Consider the following 21,720-nt stretch of genomic DNA (forward strand, 5'->3'; position numbering starts at 1 on the left):
CACACACACACACACACACACACACACACACACACACACACACAGAACGAAGGAAGACATTTACCACTAAATAGTCTTAGCAAGTGACGGGAATGTTTTTAATTGTTTGGCAGAATCTGCTTTATTCATGATGATGTGCCACACGTGGCTTCATTTTTCCATGCAATGAGCACAAAGAGAGGAAAGAAAATACTATTCTCGCTTTAGCACTCTGAGCTGAGCAGCGACTGAAAAAATATATATTGGAAATGTTTGTGAGGAAAGATTACATCACGAACATTAAGCTTCTCCCAGCATTCAACACCTCTTTAAATATTATTTGTGCTCTCTATGTAATTCTGCAGTTTGAGGGAAAATGTTGAACAGTGGGTAAAGTGAATGGACTGTACTGCTTGTGAATAGATTTATCTAACTGAGCATATTTCATTCAAGTGCATGTTGCTGCAGCTTCCTTATTACTCATTTTTGCCTCCTCTCCTCCAGCATGTCATATCCTGGAGTGTTCAGAGGGTTTAGCCCAGGAAGTCATCAGTACCATCGGCCAGGCTTTTGAACTGCGGTTTAAACAGTACCTAAAGAACCCCCCCAAACTGGTCACACCTCATGACAGGTAAATGTTAAAAAAACCTCACACGAGCCCAAATCATGAGGTTATGTTTGTATTTTATCTCCTATAATATGTTTCTCTATCTGCTTTTTTCCAGAATGGCTCCATTTGATGGCTCTGCATGGGAGGAAGAAGATGATGAGGCTCCTCCACCTCCTGACGTCCCTTACTATAATAATTTCCCTGGAAAACAGCCTCCCCCTGGTGGACTGATTGACATGAGGACCCGCCCAGGTGCCACGCTGGTGAGAAAAGTGCACACAAATGCAACAGGAGGATGAGATACTCATATGCACATGTTTGGACAGATCCAACCGCTCCTCATACTGCAGATAAAAGATGATACACTTGTAAGGAATCTAATAATTACACAAGATGAATCAGAATTGCAAAGTTCTGAGCCTGAGAAAATGAAAAGGTAGCAGTAACCAAGGTGGGATCACTTGGTTTGTGATAAACAAATCATCATTGTGCGATTGCAATCCTTTTAATGGGAACTTATTTGTGTATGTATGCCAGAGTGTGATCATCTGGGTGTGATTCATTATTTGTTTATATGCCTCTGTGTTTGCAGCCTTATGGACAGCCAGGTCAGAATGACATTCACAAGCAGCCGCTGCCGCCTCTACCAGGTGAGCTCTGTCGCTGCCCATCTGTCTGCATTTCTCTCTGTCATTCACTGGAAATGAGGAGAGAGAGGGACAGACTAAGGTTGTCATCAAGTCACACATTTTCTCCATTGTCTTGTCTTTGCTGGGTTCTTTTATCTTGTTATGGCTGATTTAAAATGCCATTTAATGCTCGTGGCTGATGAGGAAATGGGAACATGTTCAAGGTCACTGATGTGTTTGTTTTTACGGGGGGTTTTCTTTCTAGTTGGAGCCAAAGATGGGGGGAGGGAACTGTTTGACGACCCTTCATACGTCAATGTGGATAAACCCCGCCCTCCAGTTGCAGCCAATGGAAATGCTCACAGAGATGCTTTTGACATGAGTAAGAGCCTTACCTCATATATACATCATGTACATGTTTTGTGGGAATAAAACCCTAAAAAACTAAACTGTCAAAAAACACTGCAGTAGCTGGAAAAAGTGATAACATGATTTCTTGCAATTGACAAGCCGTGTGGGTTGTAATCACAATGACCAAAATTACTGGCAACTGAAATGTGCAATTGTTTTACCATGTGGAAAAAAAAGAATAGGAGTTAATTATTGACTAAGGAGATGAGCAGAGTAGTGTGTGCTGTACATTCCATATGACAGGCTAATTGAAGAGTGGAGCTGCCCACAGAAGGAAGCCTTGAAAGAAGATAAGGGAATTAGAGTGCCTTTGTCCATTACAGGGGCATTTTATGTAACATGACTGGTTGACTGTGTAAAGCTTTTCACACAGTCCACTATCAGTGTATGGCACACAACTGTAAGAAACCATGTGGTTCACTTGGACAGTCATCTTTGTTTTACACAGAAATTATAGGACAAGTGTTTTTTTTCCCGTGAAGACATGCTTTTGAGGTCTTCTGCAGAGAAATACAATAATACAATGTGTGTATTTATTTCTCAAGAGCCATTTGATGATGCCCTGGGCGTCTCTGGGCACGGTGGCCAAAGCTCAGTGACAACAGCGCCCCCTCTGGTGCAGCAGTTGCAGTGTGAGGCCTGGTTCCACGGTAGCTTAAGTCGCAAGGAAGCAGAGAGGCTGCTGACACAGGATGGAGACTTCCTGGTGCGAGAGTCTGGGACCACGCCTGGACAATACGTCCTCACGGGACAGCAGGGTGGTCAGCCCAAACACCTGCTACTAGTCGACCCAGAAGGAGTGGTGAGTCGGGGAAGGAGGGACACAAAGAGGAGGGAGAAGCAGAAACGGGCCATTTTTTAGTAGTATTTGTGTTTAAACTTGCCATTTTAATATATTTCTTTGTCTTTCAGGTCCGTACAAAAGATCACCGGTTTGAAAGTGTGAGTCACCTGATCAGCTACCACATGGACAACAGACTCCCCATCGTATCAGCTGGTAGCGAAGTGTGTCTGCAACAGCCAGTAGAGCGCAGGGTCTGACGTCACATGCCAACAAAGAAATACTCCACCAAATATACAATTCACCATAAGACAAGCATACCTTCATATGCTATAAATCACACAGTGACACTACACGCAGCACATACATAACGATACATATGTACACACCACAACAAAGAAAGCCAGAAAAAAGAAGTCACCAGTTTCTCTGCAAAATCACTCACTTGCTGCTGTTGCCACATATTCCTTTCTGAAAAGCCAAACTGTGACCTGCAGTCCTTGACCCCACCAACTATCAGGTGCATCCCTCCACAACGGAGAAGCACTGCTGCAATTTCTCAACAGCCTACTGTGAACCAGGGAGGAGCCCTTGGCTAATATCAGACTGGGGCAGAAAACAAATGAAATGTTTTTATAAATAAAATTTAAAAAAAAAACGACTAATTGTGGGATTATGAAACAAACAAACAAAAAACTAACACATGGGATCGCGTACAAAAAGATTTGTGGAACTGAAAAGTGACAAAAGGAACATAAAATGGGACATGGAATGAGATTTTCAGTGCTTTTGAGCGCTTGTTCTTTCATTCAGGGAAACGATTTCCCTCCTCAGACTGTTGCAGGAGCATATTAGGCAAAAAGACAAACTGGATGGCAGTGGTTCTTTGATTCAGAGACTGAACCAAGCTCCAACATAAACTCTCCAATCAAGTGTCACTGGAGCACTTCAGCAGCAAACCTGACTTTGTAATCATTCTGCCTGGTGAATATGCATAAATGAGTTTGCTTCCAATCTAATCAGGAGAGCCACCCTACCCCAAACCACTCCCCTTTTAAGGACTTTTGAACTTTGACCCCCCCAGAGTGATACCTGGTGATGAGGAAAGCCTGTATGCAAAACTGGGGACTGCTATGCCAATGACCATCATATATGTTCTCTTTGTGTTGTTTCCATCTGTTATCTTGGAACTCATTACTTATTGGACACTCTTGAGTTCAGGATCGCTGTATCTCTCTTATCCTTCTGTAAACACAGATATATACACACACACACCTTAACACCACACACAGTCTGCACCAAAGAACACAAACTTGGTTGCTAACGTCAGAGAAAGCCATGAGTATTCTCAACAGTAAACTGTCTTGTGTGCTTACAGCATTGGGAGCAAATTCAAATGGAAGGAAATGCATCAAAATTGGGCCTGTTGTAAAAGGGAGAAGGATCTAGGTGCCTGAATACATCATCGAAAATGAGATCTTTAATGTAAATTGTGTGTTAATGTCACCCACAAACACAATAACTAGTACATTTTGAGAAGCATAGACCAGATCATTTTGACCTGTTGCTTTTCATTGACTCCTTAGTATGTGTTTGCATTGACAATCTATGGGTTCTATCATCAGAGTTTTTCTGACTAAAAGCAAAAAAAAACGAGTAGTCAAAGGAGATCCCTTTAAACGGTGGCCAGTGAGAAATGTTGAACAGTTTAAGCAATGAACTTCCCTCTGCAAAAATGATGCAAAATATGTTGTAGTAAGTGGTTAAGTAATTTTTACGTATTGTGATGTTGCTTTATTTTTAAATCACTTGAGGGAATAATGTCCTTTTAAAAAAGAAAAAAAAAAAGTTAAAAAAATGAAGTGGTTCAGGGGTTAACTGAACGTAACATAAATGTTTTTGGAGAATTGCTAATTATGAAACATGTAAGCCAAATGTTTCTCCTCTGTGTGCCGTTTTCACAAACTTTTGAGGATCGCAGGGCAGGGGGAGATGTTCACACTATTGTTTCTCCTTTCCTCTTCCTCCTCCTTCAGTTCACGACATTGTTTTTTTTTTTTTTAAATGTCTTTTTAATCGTGCCTTGTTTATTCAATGCAGTCACGTCACTTCAATGCAGTCACCTTATGTACTTAATTCAAATGTAGTCAACTTCAGGAGAAACACAAGCCTCTCAGTTAAATAAAGACTCTGCAAAAATGACACTCCAATAAACACACACAAACGGATTCAGTGATGGCAATCTCCTCTGATGCACATTCTTGCATTCAGCTTATAGTCACAGATACTTGATGTCACCATTGGGGAGGATATTTCTTGACCATCTGTAAATAACATTGTTTTGTTTTTGGACTGGTCAGCTTACTATTGGCTTATTGTTTGTATATTTAATGACTTATTTGGTAAGGAAACAGACAGACACCACAGCACTGAGGTAGCTCTTCAATTTAACTTGTCAAAAAGAAATGTGAGATAGGATCTAAAACGTAACTGTCAACTAGTACGCAAACCCTGAAGTGGGCTCATGTGTAGTCTTACATGCACGCACACACACACACACATACATACCAGAGTGACAGCTGGGTCAGTGAGACACTCACACTTTGGCTGTCTAACAGTTTGTAAGTCAGAAATAGGAAAACCAGCTTTAAGTTCTGCTCGTGTGTGTGTGTGTGTGTGCTGAAAGAGACCGACCTGACGCTCTGAATCATTTGTGAACTTGTCCCGTGTTGTCATTGTTTCATCACAGATGCCTTTGTTGCATGAGAATCCTTTCAAAAAAGAAAAAAATCTTGTTTGTTGTTGTTGTTGGTGGTGATAGTGTTGATGCTGTTGTACTTTTTATGTTGTGTTTTTGAAAGCCAAAGGTTACTTTCAAATAGTGTGCACAGATATTGATTTTTACTTTATATGTTTCTGTTTTAATACTTTCTTTTGTTTTGTTGTTTTGGGAAAACATGTTGGTTTACACCTGTATCTGAAAATATAGATTGCATATATAAATACATATATCATTCATCTCTCTTTGTGAGTTTGGCTTTTGATATGGGTACCTGGCTACCCTTGTTTAACTTTGCTTGATTTTTCTATCAAAGTATACCAAAAAAAAGCTTAAATGGAAAATGAGTCACCAAAGCACACACTGCTAGAAGGTATGATTGCCTGTCACATACTGTCCTGAACAAAGAGTGGGATGTAGTAGGGGAGCTGTAGTGGAGCTACTGGAATTCTCCTGTTTGTGAACAGATGAGCCTGTAACAGTACGTGGCTGATTCAGGGATTATTAGAGCCTAGGGGAGAGCCTGTATGTGGGTTGCTATACAACAGAGGGGGAACGGTGCACGGCAAAGGTAAACAAGGCCTTAAATCAATCAGCGGCTGTTTGAAAGCAGGGAACAGTCGAGAAAAGACAGGATGTGAAAGGAGGCAGCCTCTCAGTTTGTATAGGAGGTTATAAGTAGAGGAGCTAACTGTGCCACGAATACGAAGCAGACCTCACCTGTTGCACAGACTGGGCCTAAACCTCCTATTTCTTCTCATCAGCTGCTCTCCTTGTTGACTCTGCTCATTTGGAGCCATGCATCCCCAGCGTCCTCTTCCCCAGGCCATGCCTTCCTCCTCTCTGGGACAGCACCTGCGGGACATGGCCATGGGTCTGGGACGTGGCAAGAACTTCATGGGTGGAAACTTTGCCTACAGTTTCATCCAGTCGGTTAAGGAGTGCCTCTATTTCCTCCTCTGCTGCTGGTGCATCAAAGAGATCCTGGACTGACAGACTAAGAGAGAGAGAGTAGATCAAGTGGTCAAACATTGATTTTCCCCTTTTCTCGGTTGGCTCCTATAGTGTAATTTCAACCAGCTTTTATTTCATCAGGAATGGAGTGTTTGATCATCAGCGGTGCTGGCAAAGCATTGGCAAGTATGAGTCTTGTCTCATATGACAACAAACTACCACTTGAGCACATAGAGAAATAAAATCATCCGAATTTATATAATTCAATTTGTGTTGTCTGCCGTTGAAATCGGGGTTCTCGGTTTTCAGAAAGCAGAAATTTCAATGAGGAATACTAAAGTCCTAAAATTATTTAATGTGTTCAAATATCTTTATCTCTGTTGTTCGGTGTCTGTAGGTGTGCTCTTCTGTGCTCTTCTTGGGTTCCAGGCAGATGCTACAAATGCTCAGTGTGACACTGAGTCAGAGTTTCCTGAATTCAAACCGGCTGACCTGAGATCTTGAGGAATGGCGCCCCTTTTGTTCACTGTACAACACAAACTGGTGTGCAATGAATAAAGGAACCAATGAATAGAAACATATTACTATTATGTCTGCATTTTTGTTCACTTTGTTTAATCTTTGCACTTGATGTATGCTGTATAGCCAAAAAAGGGAGAACAAGTTATTTGTTTTAGGTTTTATGTGCCTTTAACACAACTTCAAATATGTTGTCTATTTAATTTAAATCATCGAGTGCAAAAGAATATGTCTTTAAAGAGATCCAATTCATTGTGCACATCTTTAACCATGACATAGGACAGTTTACAAGCTCTAAAATGGGAATACTGTAACCAAAATACCAACCAGGAATCATCCATGTGGACTGGCATTAAGTATCGAGGATCGGAGGTGTGTGTTCATGTATGTAAGATGTATGTTTTCCATACTCACCATCACCTGCGTTTGTCAATCACTCTGGAAGCCTTCCCAGTCAAGTACAACGACGCCGCACTCCTATTGGTCGAGCAGTGGTGGAAGAGGCGGGAGTAGAACGGCCACGCTATCTGTGATTGGACGAGAGGTGCGAGGCTCCTGAGAGTTTCAGGAGGCACGTTTTTAACTTCTCAAGTTGGATGGGAAGATTCAGAAGTGCTTGAGCCGCCTCTGTTGGAGCCCAGTTGGGGTCTGAAGTGAAGCGACGGACCACGGTAAGAAGACCTGAACCTGGCTGTAACTAACTAAGTGTGTGTGTGTTTTTTTTGTGCGTTTGTTTTGTTTGCTTTTCCATTGCGTCACCAGCGTCGTTTCACGCACTTTTCCTGGTTGCTCTGCAGCAAGTGAAGTGTGAATGTTTTTGTTTTTTTTTAACGTCATGTTCACAGCTTTTGTTTTATTTGACCTCTTTAGTGAATTAACTTACAACTCACACTGGCCTTCTGCAGGTTTAAAACGTGATATTTCGAGTTTAATTTTTCTTTGAACGCCATATGGCATTTCCTGTCCCAGTCTGTATAACTAACGTTACATAATAACGTAATGGCCTGTCTGTTTTGTTGAGGATGCTGTGCGTGAATACTTCAGTATGTCACGGTGCGTTCACTGACAGCCTAACATTGCTGTCCTATTGGCCAGTTTATTCTCTTGACCTTTTTTGGTCATTTTTCCCTGCTGAGACTGAAGATAATAAGATTAGGTCTGCGGCTGTAGTCATTTATTTTGGCAGATTTTTTGCTCATACAAGTGCATTATTGAATTTTATTTGATGCATGCACTAAAGTGAAGGCAGATTGTTTGTTTGAAAAGGTATTTAATATTAATCTGAGATTAGGCAGGGTGTCAAGTCTGTCAATATGATATTTAACACGTGATCCAGCCTTCTAAAGCTAGAGCTTTGTTGGTTTAATTAGACATTAATAAAGATAAGAGAATAAGCGCCCACCACAAGGCAGCGAATATAATTTTTTCTCTCTTTAAAAGCCACTGGCTTTGTCATGCATTTTGCTATAATCCTTTTAAAACTGTCCTTAGACTACATTTCTACCTCTGTTGTGTTCCCCATGGCCATCTTCTGCACGCTCCCTCTTTCTGTCTCTAGTCAATCTCATGGTAGCTATATTTAGCTGGTATCTATTTAAGCCATTCCACTATATCCTCCACAATGCTCCTAGGGCCCTAGGCTTGATTCAGAAAACTCCTCTTGGGAGGCACTCGATTAGGAGACCTAAATTGCGCAGCTGGGAGAGAATTGAATTTGGGGAGTGAAGTGTGTCATTACCCAGACGGTGTGGTGTTAACTTAAGTGGTCACTTCTGAAAGCCAGACTACACATAGTAAATATGTATCTCATGCTATGTCATCATCTGACTGTTTAAAAAGGAAAACCTTTTTATAGAGCCACTCCTATCAGACCAGGTGCTGGAATTGAAATGTCAGTCTTAGTTTCGGCTTGAACGATCTTGGTCTGAAAAGAGTTGTATACCACAGACACAGATCAAAGTAAAACAACAAATGTTTCTCTCACTGTAAAACTCCTACCTACTTAGTGATGTACATAGAATAATTGGTATACATACAGTTGGTGGTTTGTAGAGATATATTACCAGACCAGTGAGCTTTGAAATGGACCCCATTCTGCTGTCTGTATCTCCAGAATAGTGGCGGCCCTTAGTTACCCGAGTCTCTGCCAAAACATTTCAGTCAAAAGACAGGGTGACCAAAAAGACCACAACACACACAAACTACTAATGAAGAACTGAATGGTTCCAGCAAACTGGACTTCCTCCACATATGCACGCACACACACGGAGCAATGTGTTAACATGTTACAGTAGCTCCTTTATTGGTAGACTGGGCGAGGCTGAAAAGCAAAGGCATGTATTCAAATTGTGTCTCTGGATAAACAGAGGATGCAAATTTTCTGTAGCTGCAGTGTTCACTCTGTCACAGTAATTTTATTGCAGGGCCTCTGAACAATACACCTGCTCACTTTAGGGTTGTTGGCTGCCGCTTCAGTGAGTGCATTGGTAATAAAACACCATCCCATTTCCCCAACTACGCTATCTTTACATTTCAGATTTGCTTTGTTGGAAAATCACATGACCCGCTTTACTGCACAGTGTATGAAACCACAAAGGAATATAGGACGTTCATCACTTTAATTTGATTTCCTCCCAGTGAACTACTATTAATCACGTAATCTGTTCTGTATGTCCCTCTTGTGTTGCAGGAGACAGGCAAAGCCTCTAGGGGGCCATGTCTGGTGGCAGCAGTGCTAACAACAGCTGGACCATCCTCACGCCCGAGGTAACGCCACACTGTAAAGAGCATAGGAACATGAGTCGCTGTGCATGACCTCATTGAAAATGCATTATTTTTAAAACTGAAAACTCCTTGTCCCAATTGATCTTCTTTTGGGTCACCTGAATGTGAAGTAGGTTTCTGTAATAAGACTGTCTTTGTTTCTATTCTTTTTTTTATGATTGAACTATTATTCAGAAAGGTCAAAAGATAGACGGCATGTTCAGATTAGCCTAGACCGCTACAGTTTAATTTCTAAATGGGAATAATGTGCATTTTCATTTGTTTGTCTGTTGTTTGTTTGTTGTAGGAAAATGTCGCTGAAACCCTGAGGCCTTTGGCAGAGGGGACGGAGCACCATGGAGAAATCCTTACATCTGCAGAAGGTGTTTGTCACAATAACTTTTACAATTGTGAGATTAATTAGTGCATCGGATAAAGAAGTCCAAAAAAAATTATATACCACATTATTATAGCTCATTATTTTGTATTGTGCTCTGTTGTGACAAATATCCCAATTTAGAACTGCTGCGTTTTAAAGATTCACAGTTGAAATTGAAGTTAAACTCTTTGTCTGTGTTTTAATGAGCCAGGTTCTGGGGAGAACCAGCCTGCAAGTGGTGCAGAGTCTGCAGAGGGGCTCCCTGTGGAGGGCCACCTGGTAAGACAGCAATACACATCATTTTCTATCATGTCATATTTCTTACTCAGCTGAATTTGTTGCTCTGATTGGTAAATGAAGGCATTCTGTTGTCTTTTACTGTGTAATTAAGACATGGTTTGTGTGAATACTCAGTTGCATATACCGAGGGATATGAAACAGTGCACGCTTCATGTCTCCTTAGTGGTTGTGTCCTTCCCCTAATCTCCAAACTTCATTTGAAAGTGTAGATAGATGAAAGGAGATTGTGTGTGCCATATATGTTCAAAAAGGTTTAGTTAAGTGGTTATAGATCATCTTTGGTGAAACCAGACTGATGATTGAGAATCAACAGAGGGAAGAGATATCTGGGTTGCCAGATCTTGTGCGAGTGTGTTGCTGTTGAGACAGGTCTTGAATAAATAATAATAATATAATTTTGTCCTGATCTGTCTTTTAAAAAAACATAATTTTAGTGTAAGAATGTTGGGAAGACATTGTGAAAAATGAGTCCAATATTTACTTCAGTAGCTATGCAGCAAAAAAAAAGTCTAAACCCACGTGACACAGATACAGGAAATTCTTCTTTAGCACTTCTTTCCTGAACCGTCTCTGTTACCACGGCTCTAGGAGTAGTTCATTCTGATTGGCTAGTTGCTGTATAGTCATATTGTCACCCTTCTAACTAAGTATTCATACCTACAAGATGACTCATTTCAGCTGTTACCAGGCTACAGCCTTTTGGTTGTTATAAAATAATGTTCAGCATAAGGTTTCTATTTAAAGAACTTTATGAAAATCAAGTGAACACTCTTATTTTATTAAAAGCAGGTGCACTCGTTGACTTTCTGGCAGACAGTTAGATGAGAATACAAATAACTCATGCCTCATATCTATCTACTAAGTGTAAGGCTACTGCCAGCAGACAGCCTGCTTAGTTTAGTGTAAAGACTAGAAACAGCTATTCTGGCTCAGTTGGAAGGTAACAATATCCTCCTGGATTATTTGTGGACTATTTTTTGGCAGCATGTGGTAACATCCTGGAGTCTCTGTTGGTTTTAGCCAAGAAATGGCACCTCACATAAACACACCTAAAACGTTTATACACGTTGTATACATATCAAACAAGATTTAGAATGAGATATAACATTTCAGTTAGTAAGCTCTAGAGGTGTGGTGTAGGCAAATTTTGGACAGAGCCAGAATAGATCCTTCACTTTGTCTCCAGTCTTTGTGCTAAACTGAGCCTGGCTGGCTGTAGTTTTATATTTAGCATACGGATACCAGATTGGTATAGAACTTCTCATCTAGCTCTCCAAAATGTCAAACTTGTGCTTTTGAATTGGGCACATGGTTTGAGATTATTCCAAAAATGCTAAGAGGGTAAACTTTTGAATGACAGTGAAAGGGAGTGATAAGGAATTTTAATTACCTGATTCTTGTACCTAGGTATCAGACGACAAAACAGCAGAGCTAAGTGGAGACACAAGTACAGAGCAACACACCTCGGAGCCAGCTGCCCTCACTGATGCTCCTGTTCCCACCTCTTTGGAAGTGCCTGGAAGTGATGCACTCAGCCAGTCAGAGGGCCTACCCGAGGGCCCGGCCCAAACCACCCCTGACCCTGATTCATTTTCTGACTCCTACACCCACATAACTCCCACCCCTGATGATCCCCCGGCCACACAGCTGACCACAGAAACTCTGGGAGGGTTGGAGTTTACACAGGAAGAAGAGACGCTCACTCAGGAAGGAACGCGGCATTCACTAAATGGGGAGGGGCTACATCAGGACGGGGAGGAGTTAGACCCGTCATCGAGGACATGTGACGTGGGGAAACAGGCAGGTATGAACAACAAGACTTTCGTCAGGTCATTAGTACATTATTATTATAATAACCTCAGTATCACTTCTTTATGTGTGTCATTTACATGGCAAAGATCATCACCTGGTGTGTCTGTATCGTTTCTTTAAGCCATATGTACTATTTGTGTTTGAAGTGTACTTGGTGGACCAGCTGGTAATGGAATTGTTCAGTATCTGGGCCAGGAGGTTGTCTGGAGAGGCTGTGGTTGGTATGAGGCAGGAAGCATGATATGACAGAAAAACTTTTAGTTGCATGACACCCTGCAGAATTAAATTGGCTTCAGAGGGACTGGGACCTCTAAAGTTTTTTGCAGTGTGGTGTTTTTGGTCTGCAGCTCTTTTTTTTTTTTCTTCTTCTTTTTTTTTCTTTCTACAGCATTTAAAATGAGTCTTCTTTTGCTCTGTTGTGCATTTCTTTCATCACTTCTGTTTACCAACTGGAGTTCAGCGAGTTCCTTTTAGTGCCCTTTTATAGTACAGTTGCTTTCAAGCAATAAGTTGTGATGCAAATGGTTTGGAAACTTTAAACACAAACTGAAACATTTGAATAACTTCCCAGACGTTTTATTCAAGATGTAAGATAAACAAGGAATGGCAGTGGAGCAAATTAACCAGTTTGCCATGCACAGCAGAGCCAATAAAGAAGCACGTCTTACCTCCCATGAGGGGTTTTGTCTCATACTGCAGCACCAGACCAGGTACAGCTGCGGTGCTGTCTAACATTAACTGTGTAAGTGCAAGAGCAAATTTGTGCCTAATAATCTGCAAGAGTCTTGTTTTGAAAATTATATACATGGCAGAAAATAAAATTCTATTATGAATACCTTCACATTAAATGATCAGCTGTTTTGAACATCTGTGCCTTGGGGGGTACCCATAAAATAGATTAAATCTTTAAGTTAGAAACTGATATATAAAATAACTTTATTACCAGTGTTTTATAATCTTACTCTCCACTGTTCCAGACTCCCCTGTCGATTCAGAGGTGGGCGAGGAGAGGACTGAGAAGACAGGAGAGGAGGGAGAGTCAGAGGTGAGAAGGAGATCTCTCTTAGCAGCTCTGGAGCGGGTCGGAAGAACAGAGGAGGAAGAAGAAATAGAGGAGGAGTTCCAGCTGCCACAGCGGGACGATGGCAGCGGGTTTTCTGTGAACAAGTGCATCCTGGGTGCTGTGATTCTGTTAGGCCTTGGCACCATCTTTTTCTCAGGTAGGCATCCCTGCATGACGCGTTGATAAGGTAACACCCCATTCTGTTTTTAGCTGTTAATGTTATGTTAAATACATTTTGAGAAGTTATAGTGAGGTTAGTTAGAGGAAAGTGATGAGTTACTGGCAGTAAACTGTACGGAGGGCGCTCTGAGACTGAGGTGTATTATACCTGCAGGTGTCTTCATGGACCTGGATGAGGGTAGGTTGTGTGTGTGCGTGTCAATGCCTGTGTGAGTGAGTGTGTGAATGCTTGCCCACAGCATGTGTTTGTATGTGCATGCAGAAAGAACGGTTTTGCATCTGATACTTTTCAAAAGTGAATTTTAAAAGCCCTGCACACCTTTTTAAACGTGTGTAAGCGAGAGAATGATTTATGCACTTCTGCAACAAGGCTTATTTGCTGTTGTTCAATGAGAGCCTTGTACCACTTCATCACAATGTAAGCTTATAAGCTTTGGCTTGATCGTTATACTTTTTGTTATGAAATACCTATTTTTTTTAATAAACTTTTCTTTGCATGGAAATTAGCTAAGTGAAGGTGCAATGTTTTTTTTTCATTGAGCAATAAATGTAGTCACCCTAACCTTTCTGTATTAATTTTAATGATGTTATACAAAAATATATGTGCCTTCACTCAAGCTGAGGTGTTTACACTTTGCATAAAGATTGTTGTTGATGTCAATGTATGAGTATTATTTACATCAACATTGAGCTTTGCATAAAACATTTGCAGAGAGTGACTACGGTACACGGGAGCTGAATGACGCAGAGTTACCAGGAAAACAGGTCAGTCTGACATCAATTTGTCACTTTGTTTTTTTTTCTCCTTCTGTTCTTCCTGTGTTCTCTCTGGTCTAAGTTTATTCACTATGCTGCCATTTTGTGTGTGTGCCCATATTATAGTGCAGCGTGAATTTCTAGTGCGATATGCGCAGTAGGAAACCACCCACAATACTGGCAGCGTTGCTGTTATTGTCTAACGACTATGCTACTCTGGACTTCCTTTCTTTCTTTTCTCATCTACATGTACTGTTCTCTCACTCCTCAACCACTCTGTGTGGCAATACTAATTCTGAGAAGTCATCTAAAATCTTGCCATTGTGTTTTACTGGTGCGTGCCATTTGTTGACAGGAGTGGCTCAACCCAGAGATTCCTCCACCCGCGGTAGATGCTGACAATACAGAGCTTCTAAATAATTTAGCCAAAGGGAATGAGCAGATTTCTGTGCTACAAGCCCAACTTCAGGTGTGACTCCATTCTGTCTCTCACCTTATATCCCCTCTGTCTGTGTGTGTGTGTGTGAGTGTGTGTGTGTGTGTGTTATACATATNGTGTGTGTGTGTGTGTGTGTGTGTGTGTGTGTGTGTGTGTGATACATATGTGTGTCTGTGCATAAACGTGTCACTGAGTGTATAATATTCTCACAGGACTTTCTTCTGTTCTTTTTTTTTTTCCATACAGGCACAGAAAGAAGAGCTAAAAGTAGCCAAGGGACAGGCAGTAGAGGGAGCAAAGGAGCGGTTTCTTTGGGAGGAGGTGGAGAAGGAAAACAGTAGGTTGAAGAAAGAGATGGCATCTCTCCCTGTCCTTCAGAAAGAGAACGAGAGGATGAAGAGAGAGCTGGAGTCTGTCCCGATCCTACAGAAAGAACTAGAAACACTGAGATCCACACTGACTGAATTAAAACTCTCCTCAGGTACAAAGGGGTAGAGGGTGGAGATCGGGAGGGGACGTGGAGGAGGGTAGAAGATATAGAAGGATGATAGTTATTAGAAAGCTAGGGAAAGTGTAGTATGTTTCTTTCTTTTCCTTTTTTCCTGTTGTTCTCAATTGAATGCTCATTCCTCATCTTTGTGGTTGTAGTAACTTCTTGTTTCCTTCAGCAGCCAATGAAGCAGCTCAAGCAGCTGTGAAGCCCCCGACATCTCCCTCCAGTGGCCAGCCTGAGGACAGCACACAGGGCACGGTCAGCTCTACTCAGAGACAGCCTATGAAGCCATGGGATGACCAGAGAGAGAAAAAGAAGGATATGAAGAGGGATAAAAAGGACATGGGCGAGAATAAGGAGGGGAAAGAGAGAGAAAGTCCTGAATGGAAGGAAGGAGAAAAGAAACAGCGCAAAGATGGAGGAAAGAGCGAATGGAAAAAGGGAAAGCATGAGCAAGGAAAGTTTGACAAGGAGAAAGATAAGGAAGAAAAGCAGAAGAGGCAGAGTAGTGAGACAAAACAATGGAAGGAGAAGGACTGGAAGAAGGAAAAGGCAAGCAGGGGCGATGAAGGAAAGCCATGGAAGGATAGGGAAGGGAAGAAAGAGTGGGTAGAGAAGAGTGAGAGAAAAGAATTGAAGGAAGAGAGAGGCTGGAAAAAGGCAAAACATGAGAAAGAGAATGAGGGTAAACAATGGAGGGGTAAGGAGGAGAAGAAGGATTGGAAAGTAGAAAAAGAGCATGGAGAGAAGCACAAGGGCAGAGAGGAATGGAAGGGAGAAAGGGGGTGGAAGAAGGGGAAAGATGGCTACAAGGAAAGTGACAAAGAGAAATGGGAGAAAAAAGATTGGAAAGAGAAAGGAGAGAAGAAAGAGTGGAAGAAAGACAGTGACTGGAAGAGTAAGAATGGTAAAGACCACAGTAAGGAAGGTAAAGGAAAGGGTGAAAGGAAACAGTGGGAAGAGAGCACAAATCATGGCAAAGATAGGAAGAGGAAGGATGAGAGGAAAGAGTGGAAGAGTGAAAATGGTAAAGATGACAAGGAATGGAAGAGGAAAGATGAGAGGAAACAGTGGAAGAGTGAAAATGGTAAAGATGATAAGGAATGGAAGAGGAAGGATGAGAGGAAACAGAGTGAAAAGGAAGAAGAGCAGTGGAAGAGAGGAGGACAGAAAGAAAAAAAACAAAACGGAGATTGGAACAAGGACAGATCAAGTGCCCAGACACATGAAGATGAGCACGGATTTACTTGTATTCATGGCAAGGAAGACCATCTGTGGGGAGACAGGAAGACTCCTCACACACACCGCAGACCCTCCATGGAACAGCCAGAGTACTGGGTCCAGCAGCGAGACCGCCTCCAGCACAAACCCAAACCACCACAGAGTTGTAACTCATTGGAGTCCTGTGCCCAGGCTGAGGGGCTGCTCCCTGTCTCCTTCCCTGAGTTTGAGGTCATCCTCCAGACTTACCTAGCTAAGGCAGAAGGGATGGGAGTCGATGCCTCCGTAAGAGAAGAGCTCAAAAATCTAGCCACCCAATTCTTCAAGGATGGACTCTTTGTTCACGACCAGATGAGCTTTCAGGATTTCGCTGAAGATCTGGAAGATGTTTTGGAAGACATGGTGGAAGGGGGTGAGAGCGAGGAAGAGGGTAGCGCCAGAGAGGAAGAAATGGAGGGGTTCGAAGAAGAAGTCATGAAAAAGTTTTCACTGCCAGGAGCAGGAGAGAAAGAGGAGAAATCCAAAGGGGAGAGGAAGAAGGAGAGCGGACGAGGACGTGGCTGATGAAGTGATAAAATTGATGGATCCGTTAAAAGTAACTGAGAATGGTCCTGATGGATCAGGGGTTATAAGAGAACATTTCATATTGGACCACAAATGCTTATAATTATACATGTATCACCCTGTTGTCCTTTTTATTTTATTTCACTTGTGTAAGAAAAACAAGAACTCATAGTTTAATTTCACTGTTGTGGATCGTTTTGTATTTTACCTGTGCACATGTACAGACACATTTAGGACTTTAGTACTTCAGTACACCCTTTGCATTGGGGAGGTTAAACCTGTTAGACTGATTTGGTATGTTGCTTTGAATATCATCCAGGAATAGATACTGTATAGTCTTGCTCAAACACACCACACCTCCTCATCTGCAAACAGAACTATGCACTGTTAAAGTCTACCTATTCACTGATCAGGCCTGTGCCTACTGTATTCCCTCTTTACGTATTAACTGCTTTAGCCTGACTCTTATCGTCAGATTATCTTTAGATCATTAACAGTTTTTATAAAGGGTGGCGTGAACGTGGCCTGCTGAGAGAAAAAAGAAGCTCAAGTTTAGTGAATATTTTCATAGATTGTTTTGAATATTTGTACATATTGCATTAAATGTGTTTTAAGAACTATGTTAAAATGCAGAAATATGCTTATTATATATACTATAACTTATTTTATAGAGGTTGACATAATATAAATAAACAGACAATTGGTTGGCACATAAGATATCAACATGTTGAGCATGTATTTTTCTTTTCAGGTCCAAAACTCATGTTGTGCACTAAAATGTCCTTAATTATTGTTTTATTGTGAATGTAGCAATAGTTCTTATTGATTAGGGTTAGCCGTGGAAAATTTCTGTTTTCAAAAACACCATTTCTTATCTGTTGTTGTTGCTGATTTGAGGGCCTGCAGCCACATAGAAGTAGTTGTTTTTTTCTTTGCATAGGGTGTTGATGCAGAACCACATACTGTGTGGCAGCTTAGAGAACTATGTATGATTAGGATGTTTATATTTGCCCGTTACTGTCATGCAAGCAGAATAATAAATTGCTGCATCCCTGTGATGAAATAACGTGTGTCTACATTTTTGTTATCTTCAAAGAATGCCACCAAACATTTAATGAGACACACAGTGATTTCAGGTCTTCATCCTTCATCTGAGTTTGATGATCCTGTAAGGTTGGAAAGAAGGTGAGATGTTTTGGTTTTATTGAATATTAATGATTTGTTTGTGGTTATTTGAACAGTTCTATCATTAATGTCAGTGGAATCTATAAAACACTTTTATACGTTTGCTGACAGAAACAACATGAGTGATGTATTACTGGGTGTGTCATCTCCGTCCACCTTTGCAAGACTTGTGTTAACACCTCTTTCTGTCCTCAGGGATGCTTTTCTTGCTGTCCCTTTTATGTTCTATATACCTGGATGGGCGCAGCGAAAAAGAAGAGGGTGCGATTGACTGATGACTTCATATTATTCAGTCACTGAGTATGTTTTGAGTCAATCATTGTGCCTCTTTGAGACTAGAAACTGTTACCACTCTGGTTAAATATTGAAATTTATTCCATAAATATTTCATATGTGTATAAGATCTAAGAGAATTAACAGGAGAATCTCTGTGAAAAGTAATCATACCACTGAGCCATCCCTCCACATAATGTCATGAAACTGCTATACTGAAGCTTCAGCAGTAATGTCACACAAACAGAAACACGCATATAATCTATATTGTCTCATGCAGGTTTACATTCCCTAATGCACACTTCTCTGTTCTGAATAAATACCTAATAATAAACTCTGTGAAAGGAGACACTGTAAATCAACACAGCTATATAAGTGTATGACTTTAAGGACCTGAGTTTTTAACTACAAACTTTTTGTTTGAAACCCTAAATGCATAAAATGCATCTACCCTAAGGGCCAAATGCTGGGTGAGTGGGTACAGAAGGCAATCAAGGAAATTCAAGAAATATGAATTCTTTTTTAAAGTATAGAGCAAAAAATCCTTAGACACAAATACACCTATAGCTAAGGATCAATCACATGACACTAATTGTAAGACAACTAACAGCATCACCCCGTGGAAAACCCTGATGCTTTCATACCTGTGCATGTGATTTCTCAGTCCTCTCTGTAAGCTATTTATTATGTGTTAGTAGCTGCACTCTTTTTCCTCAATGATGGTCAAGGGAATGGAAAGAGACGAACTATAGACTGCTGTTTCAGGTGTGTGTGTCTATGTGTGTGTGTGTGTGTGTGTGTGTGTGTGTGTGTGTGTGTTATACAGCTGAGACAAGAAAACTAGGTACGGGGATGTTTGGATGATAAAACCATTGTGCTTGTTAGCACTAACTGCCTCCCTAATATGCCAGTTGTGCACATCCTGTCAGAGCTTTGGCTTAAGTAATATGACTTCTCCGAGGTGAAACCCAAGTGCCTCATTCTCAAAAGTTTTTGCAACACAGACTGTATAATTATAGCTGATTTACTGTTTTCTTTTTGCTCTCTCCAGCATTTTGCCCACAGTTTCACACTCATACATAGCAATAGAAAAATGTGAGAGCATTGTCCATGCATTGTGATGAACTGAACAAGCCAATAAACAGCTTGTGCACACACATTTATATGTTTAACCAGTCCTAACTATGATTGTCAGTCTGAGTTAGTCTGGGGTTTTCCGAATGAGGTGATTCATCCGATAATCCGTAACTGCTTTCAGAAACTAGTTACTCATCTGAGAGTGCAATCGCGTCATGGAAAAAGGTCAGTGGTGTTTGGGAAGCATGGTTTACATTTTTACTCATTGCAATGAATGGTATACAGGAACCACAAGCTGTAAATATATAACGATAAATGAGTGAATATAGTAATGGATTATCTTCTTTAATGTCCTATTGTCTAGAAAAAGACCAGGAACACTTGTGCCTTCACAACGTAGCCTCACACATACCTGATTTGGTGAGTCTATGGGATTCATGTCACCAGCTCAGATCAGACTGAGCTTGAACTTGATCTGTACGTAACTGTATTTTATCTTTCCCAAAATATTGGCTGAATATCCTTCCTGTTCGCCTCTTGACTTGTGATGGAGTCGGCAATCGGTGTGCTGGTGTCCCAGTTCAAGGCGTACGCTGGCAGTGATGGTTCCTCTGACACGCTGAGCAGGGATGAGTTCCACAGACTGGTCTCTTCAGAGCTCCCTAACTTTGTCAAGGTAAGGATGCAGTGATGCATTAGTGTAGTGTCGCTGGATTTGTATAGTTTACTTATTGGTCTAATACATAACAGCAGGTGGAAAGTTTTCACTCTAAAAAATAAAACATCTATGAAATATTTTGCTAGTTACTTTTAGATTGTTTGTCTGTTTTAGGGATCACTTAGCTTTTTTATGAGTAAAAGTATTAATGTGTGGCTAGATATCTTCATCATCATCTTTATTAGGAACAAATGACTTTGTGGATGAAAGCCACAAACAGGCTAGGAAAAGTATTAAGAAATGGCCTTGTTGTCCTCTTGTGTATTAGCTGACAATAACAAAAACACTGAATTTCACAAGCCTCATCTGCAGATCTGTGATAAAGTACTGTGGTAAGCTACCTGTTTGCAGCTGAACTGATACAGGACAATCAGAAACTGTCCTGTAAACAGTCAGACAAACCGGACTGCATCAGAAATCTAGGTTTGCTCTGAACCTCTTTGTTTGCCAGGCAAAAAAAAGCTTTCTCCTAAGGGCGGATTCATATTGAAATGGTATCATCTGGATGCCACATCGGCCATTTTTGCTTTGACCATATAATTAACTGTTAGTCATACTTCAAAAGACTACTTCTGTTCTGTTTCGTGGGCAGTTTTCAATGCATGTGGTCTTGCTGTACTCGTGACTCAAATAACAGTACTTAAAAAGATTATTTCAGAATAGTTTACTCTTTCCTCTCCTGCCTGTGATTTTGAGGAGTGAACACTTATATGGGACAGGATTAAAAACTCTACGTTTCACTGTGCTCCACAAACACAATGAGTTTGTCATAAAGAAAATCGTTGCCACCCTTCGAAGTTTTACTCCAGTCTTGCCCATTTGTGGTCGTGTTGTCTGCACTCTGCATGTTTAACCAGAGCACAGTGGCAGAAAGCAGTAGTTCCTGAGACTCAACAAAAAAAAATAAAACAGGGCTGCCTTTTCCAAGTGTGGAAAATTCCATGTGTTTCTGCATGCACAGTTGAAATAATCACATTTTGCCACTAGATGGAGACAGAGTCGTAGACCCTTGTGCCAAACCACCTCTGCTGATGTTGCATGAATTATTAAACTGGTGTACGTGCCAGTGGTGTCAGCTTGCCTGTGTCTCATCGCCACACACACACACAACCAGTAACATCACAGTTGGTCCTTACTGACTCTCTCTATTGTTTTTCAGCATTTGATGTTGTATCTTCCTGTTTTTTCTGCAGAATGCCAGTGACCCCACTGCCATTGAGCAGCTCATGAGCTCACTGGACAAGAACAATGATGGAGAGCTCAACTTCCTGGAGTTCTGGCAGCTGATTGGGCATCTTGCAAGCGAACATGGGGGGTTCAGCCAATAGAGTATCCTCGGATACTCTGTTCCAGCTTCTTCTGTGTTACTGACTTGTCAGTGAGCCATACAGTTTTAGAAAATGGGAAAACAGCCAAGTGGAAAACACCCTGAAGTGTTTCAACTGTGAAATGCTGTGTTTTTATCAGTAGTGTGCATTTCTTCTCATCCTTTCCTCACACCAGCCGCTGCCAAACTGGCACAGACTTTGTCACTGAATACTATTGACCACTTTTGGCAATATTAGAATCACTACTAATGGTTTCCCAACACACACACTCACACACACACACACACTCACACACAGGTTTACTATGGTGTCTCAAAACTGAGAATATGTATGTTAGCAGTATGTATTCTTGGCTTGTCTTAATCTTGGTGAACACACCATGTGGTTTTTATCATCTCCTTCAAGCAGACAAACAGGGGTGTGGTGTGTCGACAGAGCAAGATTTTATGTTCAGATCTTTAAATAAATATAAAGAAATAGTAAAATATTAAAACGTGTGTGTCGCTT

The 21,720-nt window shown here is 41.1% G+C and overlaps 4 protein-coding genes across 10 annotated transcripts in view; all 4 read left to right on the plus strand.

The window, feature by feature from the left end:
• shc1 (SHC (Src homology 2 domain containing) transforming protein 1) overlaps window positions 1-2,816 on the plus strand; it is a 14,115-nt gene extending 11,299 nt beyond the window's left edge. For all 3 annotated transcript variants that reach the window (XM_027287000.1, XM_019270893.2, XM_019270886.2), the window contains 6 exons: window positions 484-610; window positions 705-852; window positions 1,182-1,239; window positions 1,484-1,600; window positions 2,175-2,431; window positions 2,542-2,816. In XM_027287000.1, the coding sequence (XP_027142801.1) occupies window positions 484-610; window positions 705-852; window positions 1,182-1,239; window positions 1,484-1,600; window positions 2,175-2,431; window positions 2,542-2,670 (836 nt within the window). In that variant the 3' untranslated portion in view covers window positions 2,671-2,816. The remainder of the gene's footprint in view (window positions 1-483; window positions 611-704; window positions 853-1,181; window positions 1,240-1,483; window positions 1,601-2,174; window positions 2,432-2,541) is intronic.
• Window positions 2,817-5,424: 2,608 nt separating this feature from the next.
• lenep (lens epithelial protein) lies at window positions 5,425-6,749 on the plus strand. Its single transcript, XM_027287001.1, has one exon. It carries the CDS (start codon window positions 5,988-5,990, stop codon window positions 6,180-6,182), a length of 195 nt encoding a protein of 64 aa, XP_027142802.1. The 5' UTR covers window positions 5,425-5,987; the 3' UTR covers window positions 6,183-6,749.
• A 441-nt stretch (window positions 6,750-7,190) lies between these two features.
• pbxip1b (pre-B-cell leukemia homeobox interacting protein 1b) lies at window positions 7,191-17,698 on the plus strand. 5 transcript variants are annotated; one of them, XM_019271206.2, is made up of 11 exons: window positions 7,191-7,333; window positions 9,352-9,428; window positions 9,733-9,808; window positions 10,016-10,083; window positions 11,512-11,908; window positions 12,894-13,136; window positions 13,314-13,337; window positions 13,872-13,924; window positions 14,271-14,384; window positions 14,601-14,835; window positions 15,023-17,698. In XM_019271206.2, exons 2-11 carry the CDS (start codon window positions 9,378-9,380, stop codon window positions 16,630-16,632), a joined length of 2,871 nt encoding a protein of 956 aa, XP_019126751.2. In that variant the 5' UTR covers window positions 7,191-7,333; window positions 9,352-9,377; the 3' UTR covers window positions 16,633-17,698. The 5 variants fall into 5 exon arrangements, with proteins under 5 accessions (XP_019126751.2, XP_010728137.3, XP_010728139.3 ...); XM_010729835.3 differs by having other exon boundaries at window positions 15,026-17,698; XM_010729837.3 differs by having other exon boundaries at window positions 14,601-14,691.
• A 1,597-nt stretch (window positions 17,699-19,295) lies between these two features.
• On the plus strand, window positions 19,296-21,713 carry LOC104918185 (protein S100-A11). Its single transcript, XM_010729834.3, has 2 exons — window positions 19,296-19,843; window positions 21,079-21,713. The coding sequence occupies exons 1-2, from the start codon at window positions 19,715-19,717 to the stop codon at window positions 21,211-21,213; spliced, it is 264 nt and encodes an 87-aa protein (XP_010728136.3). The 5' UTR covers window positions 19,296-19,714; the 3' UTR covers window positions 21,214-21,713.
• The last annotated feature ends 7 nt before the right edge of the window (window positions 21,714-21,720 follow it).

This window comes from Larimichthys crocea, chromosome XIII (genome assembly GCF_000972845.2).
Source record: "Larimichthys crocea isolate SSNF chromosome XIII, L_crocea_2.0, whole genome shotgun sequence".
NCBI classification, from domain to species: domain Eukaryota; kingdom Metazoa; phylum Chordata; class Actinopteri; family Sciaenidae; genus Larimichthys; species Larimichthys crocea.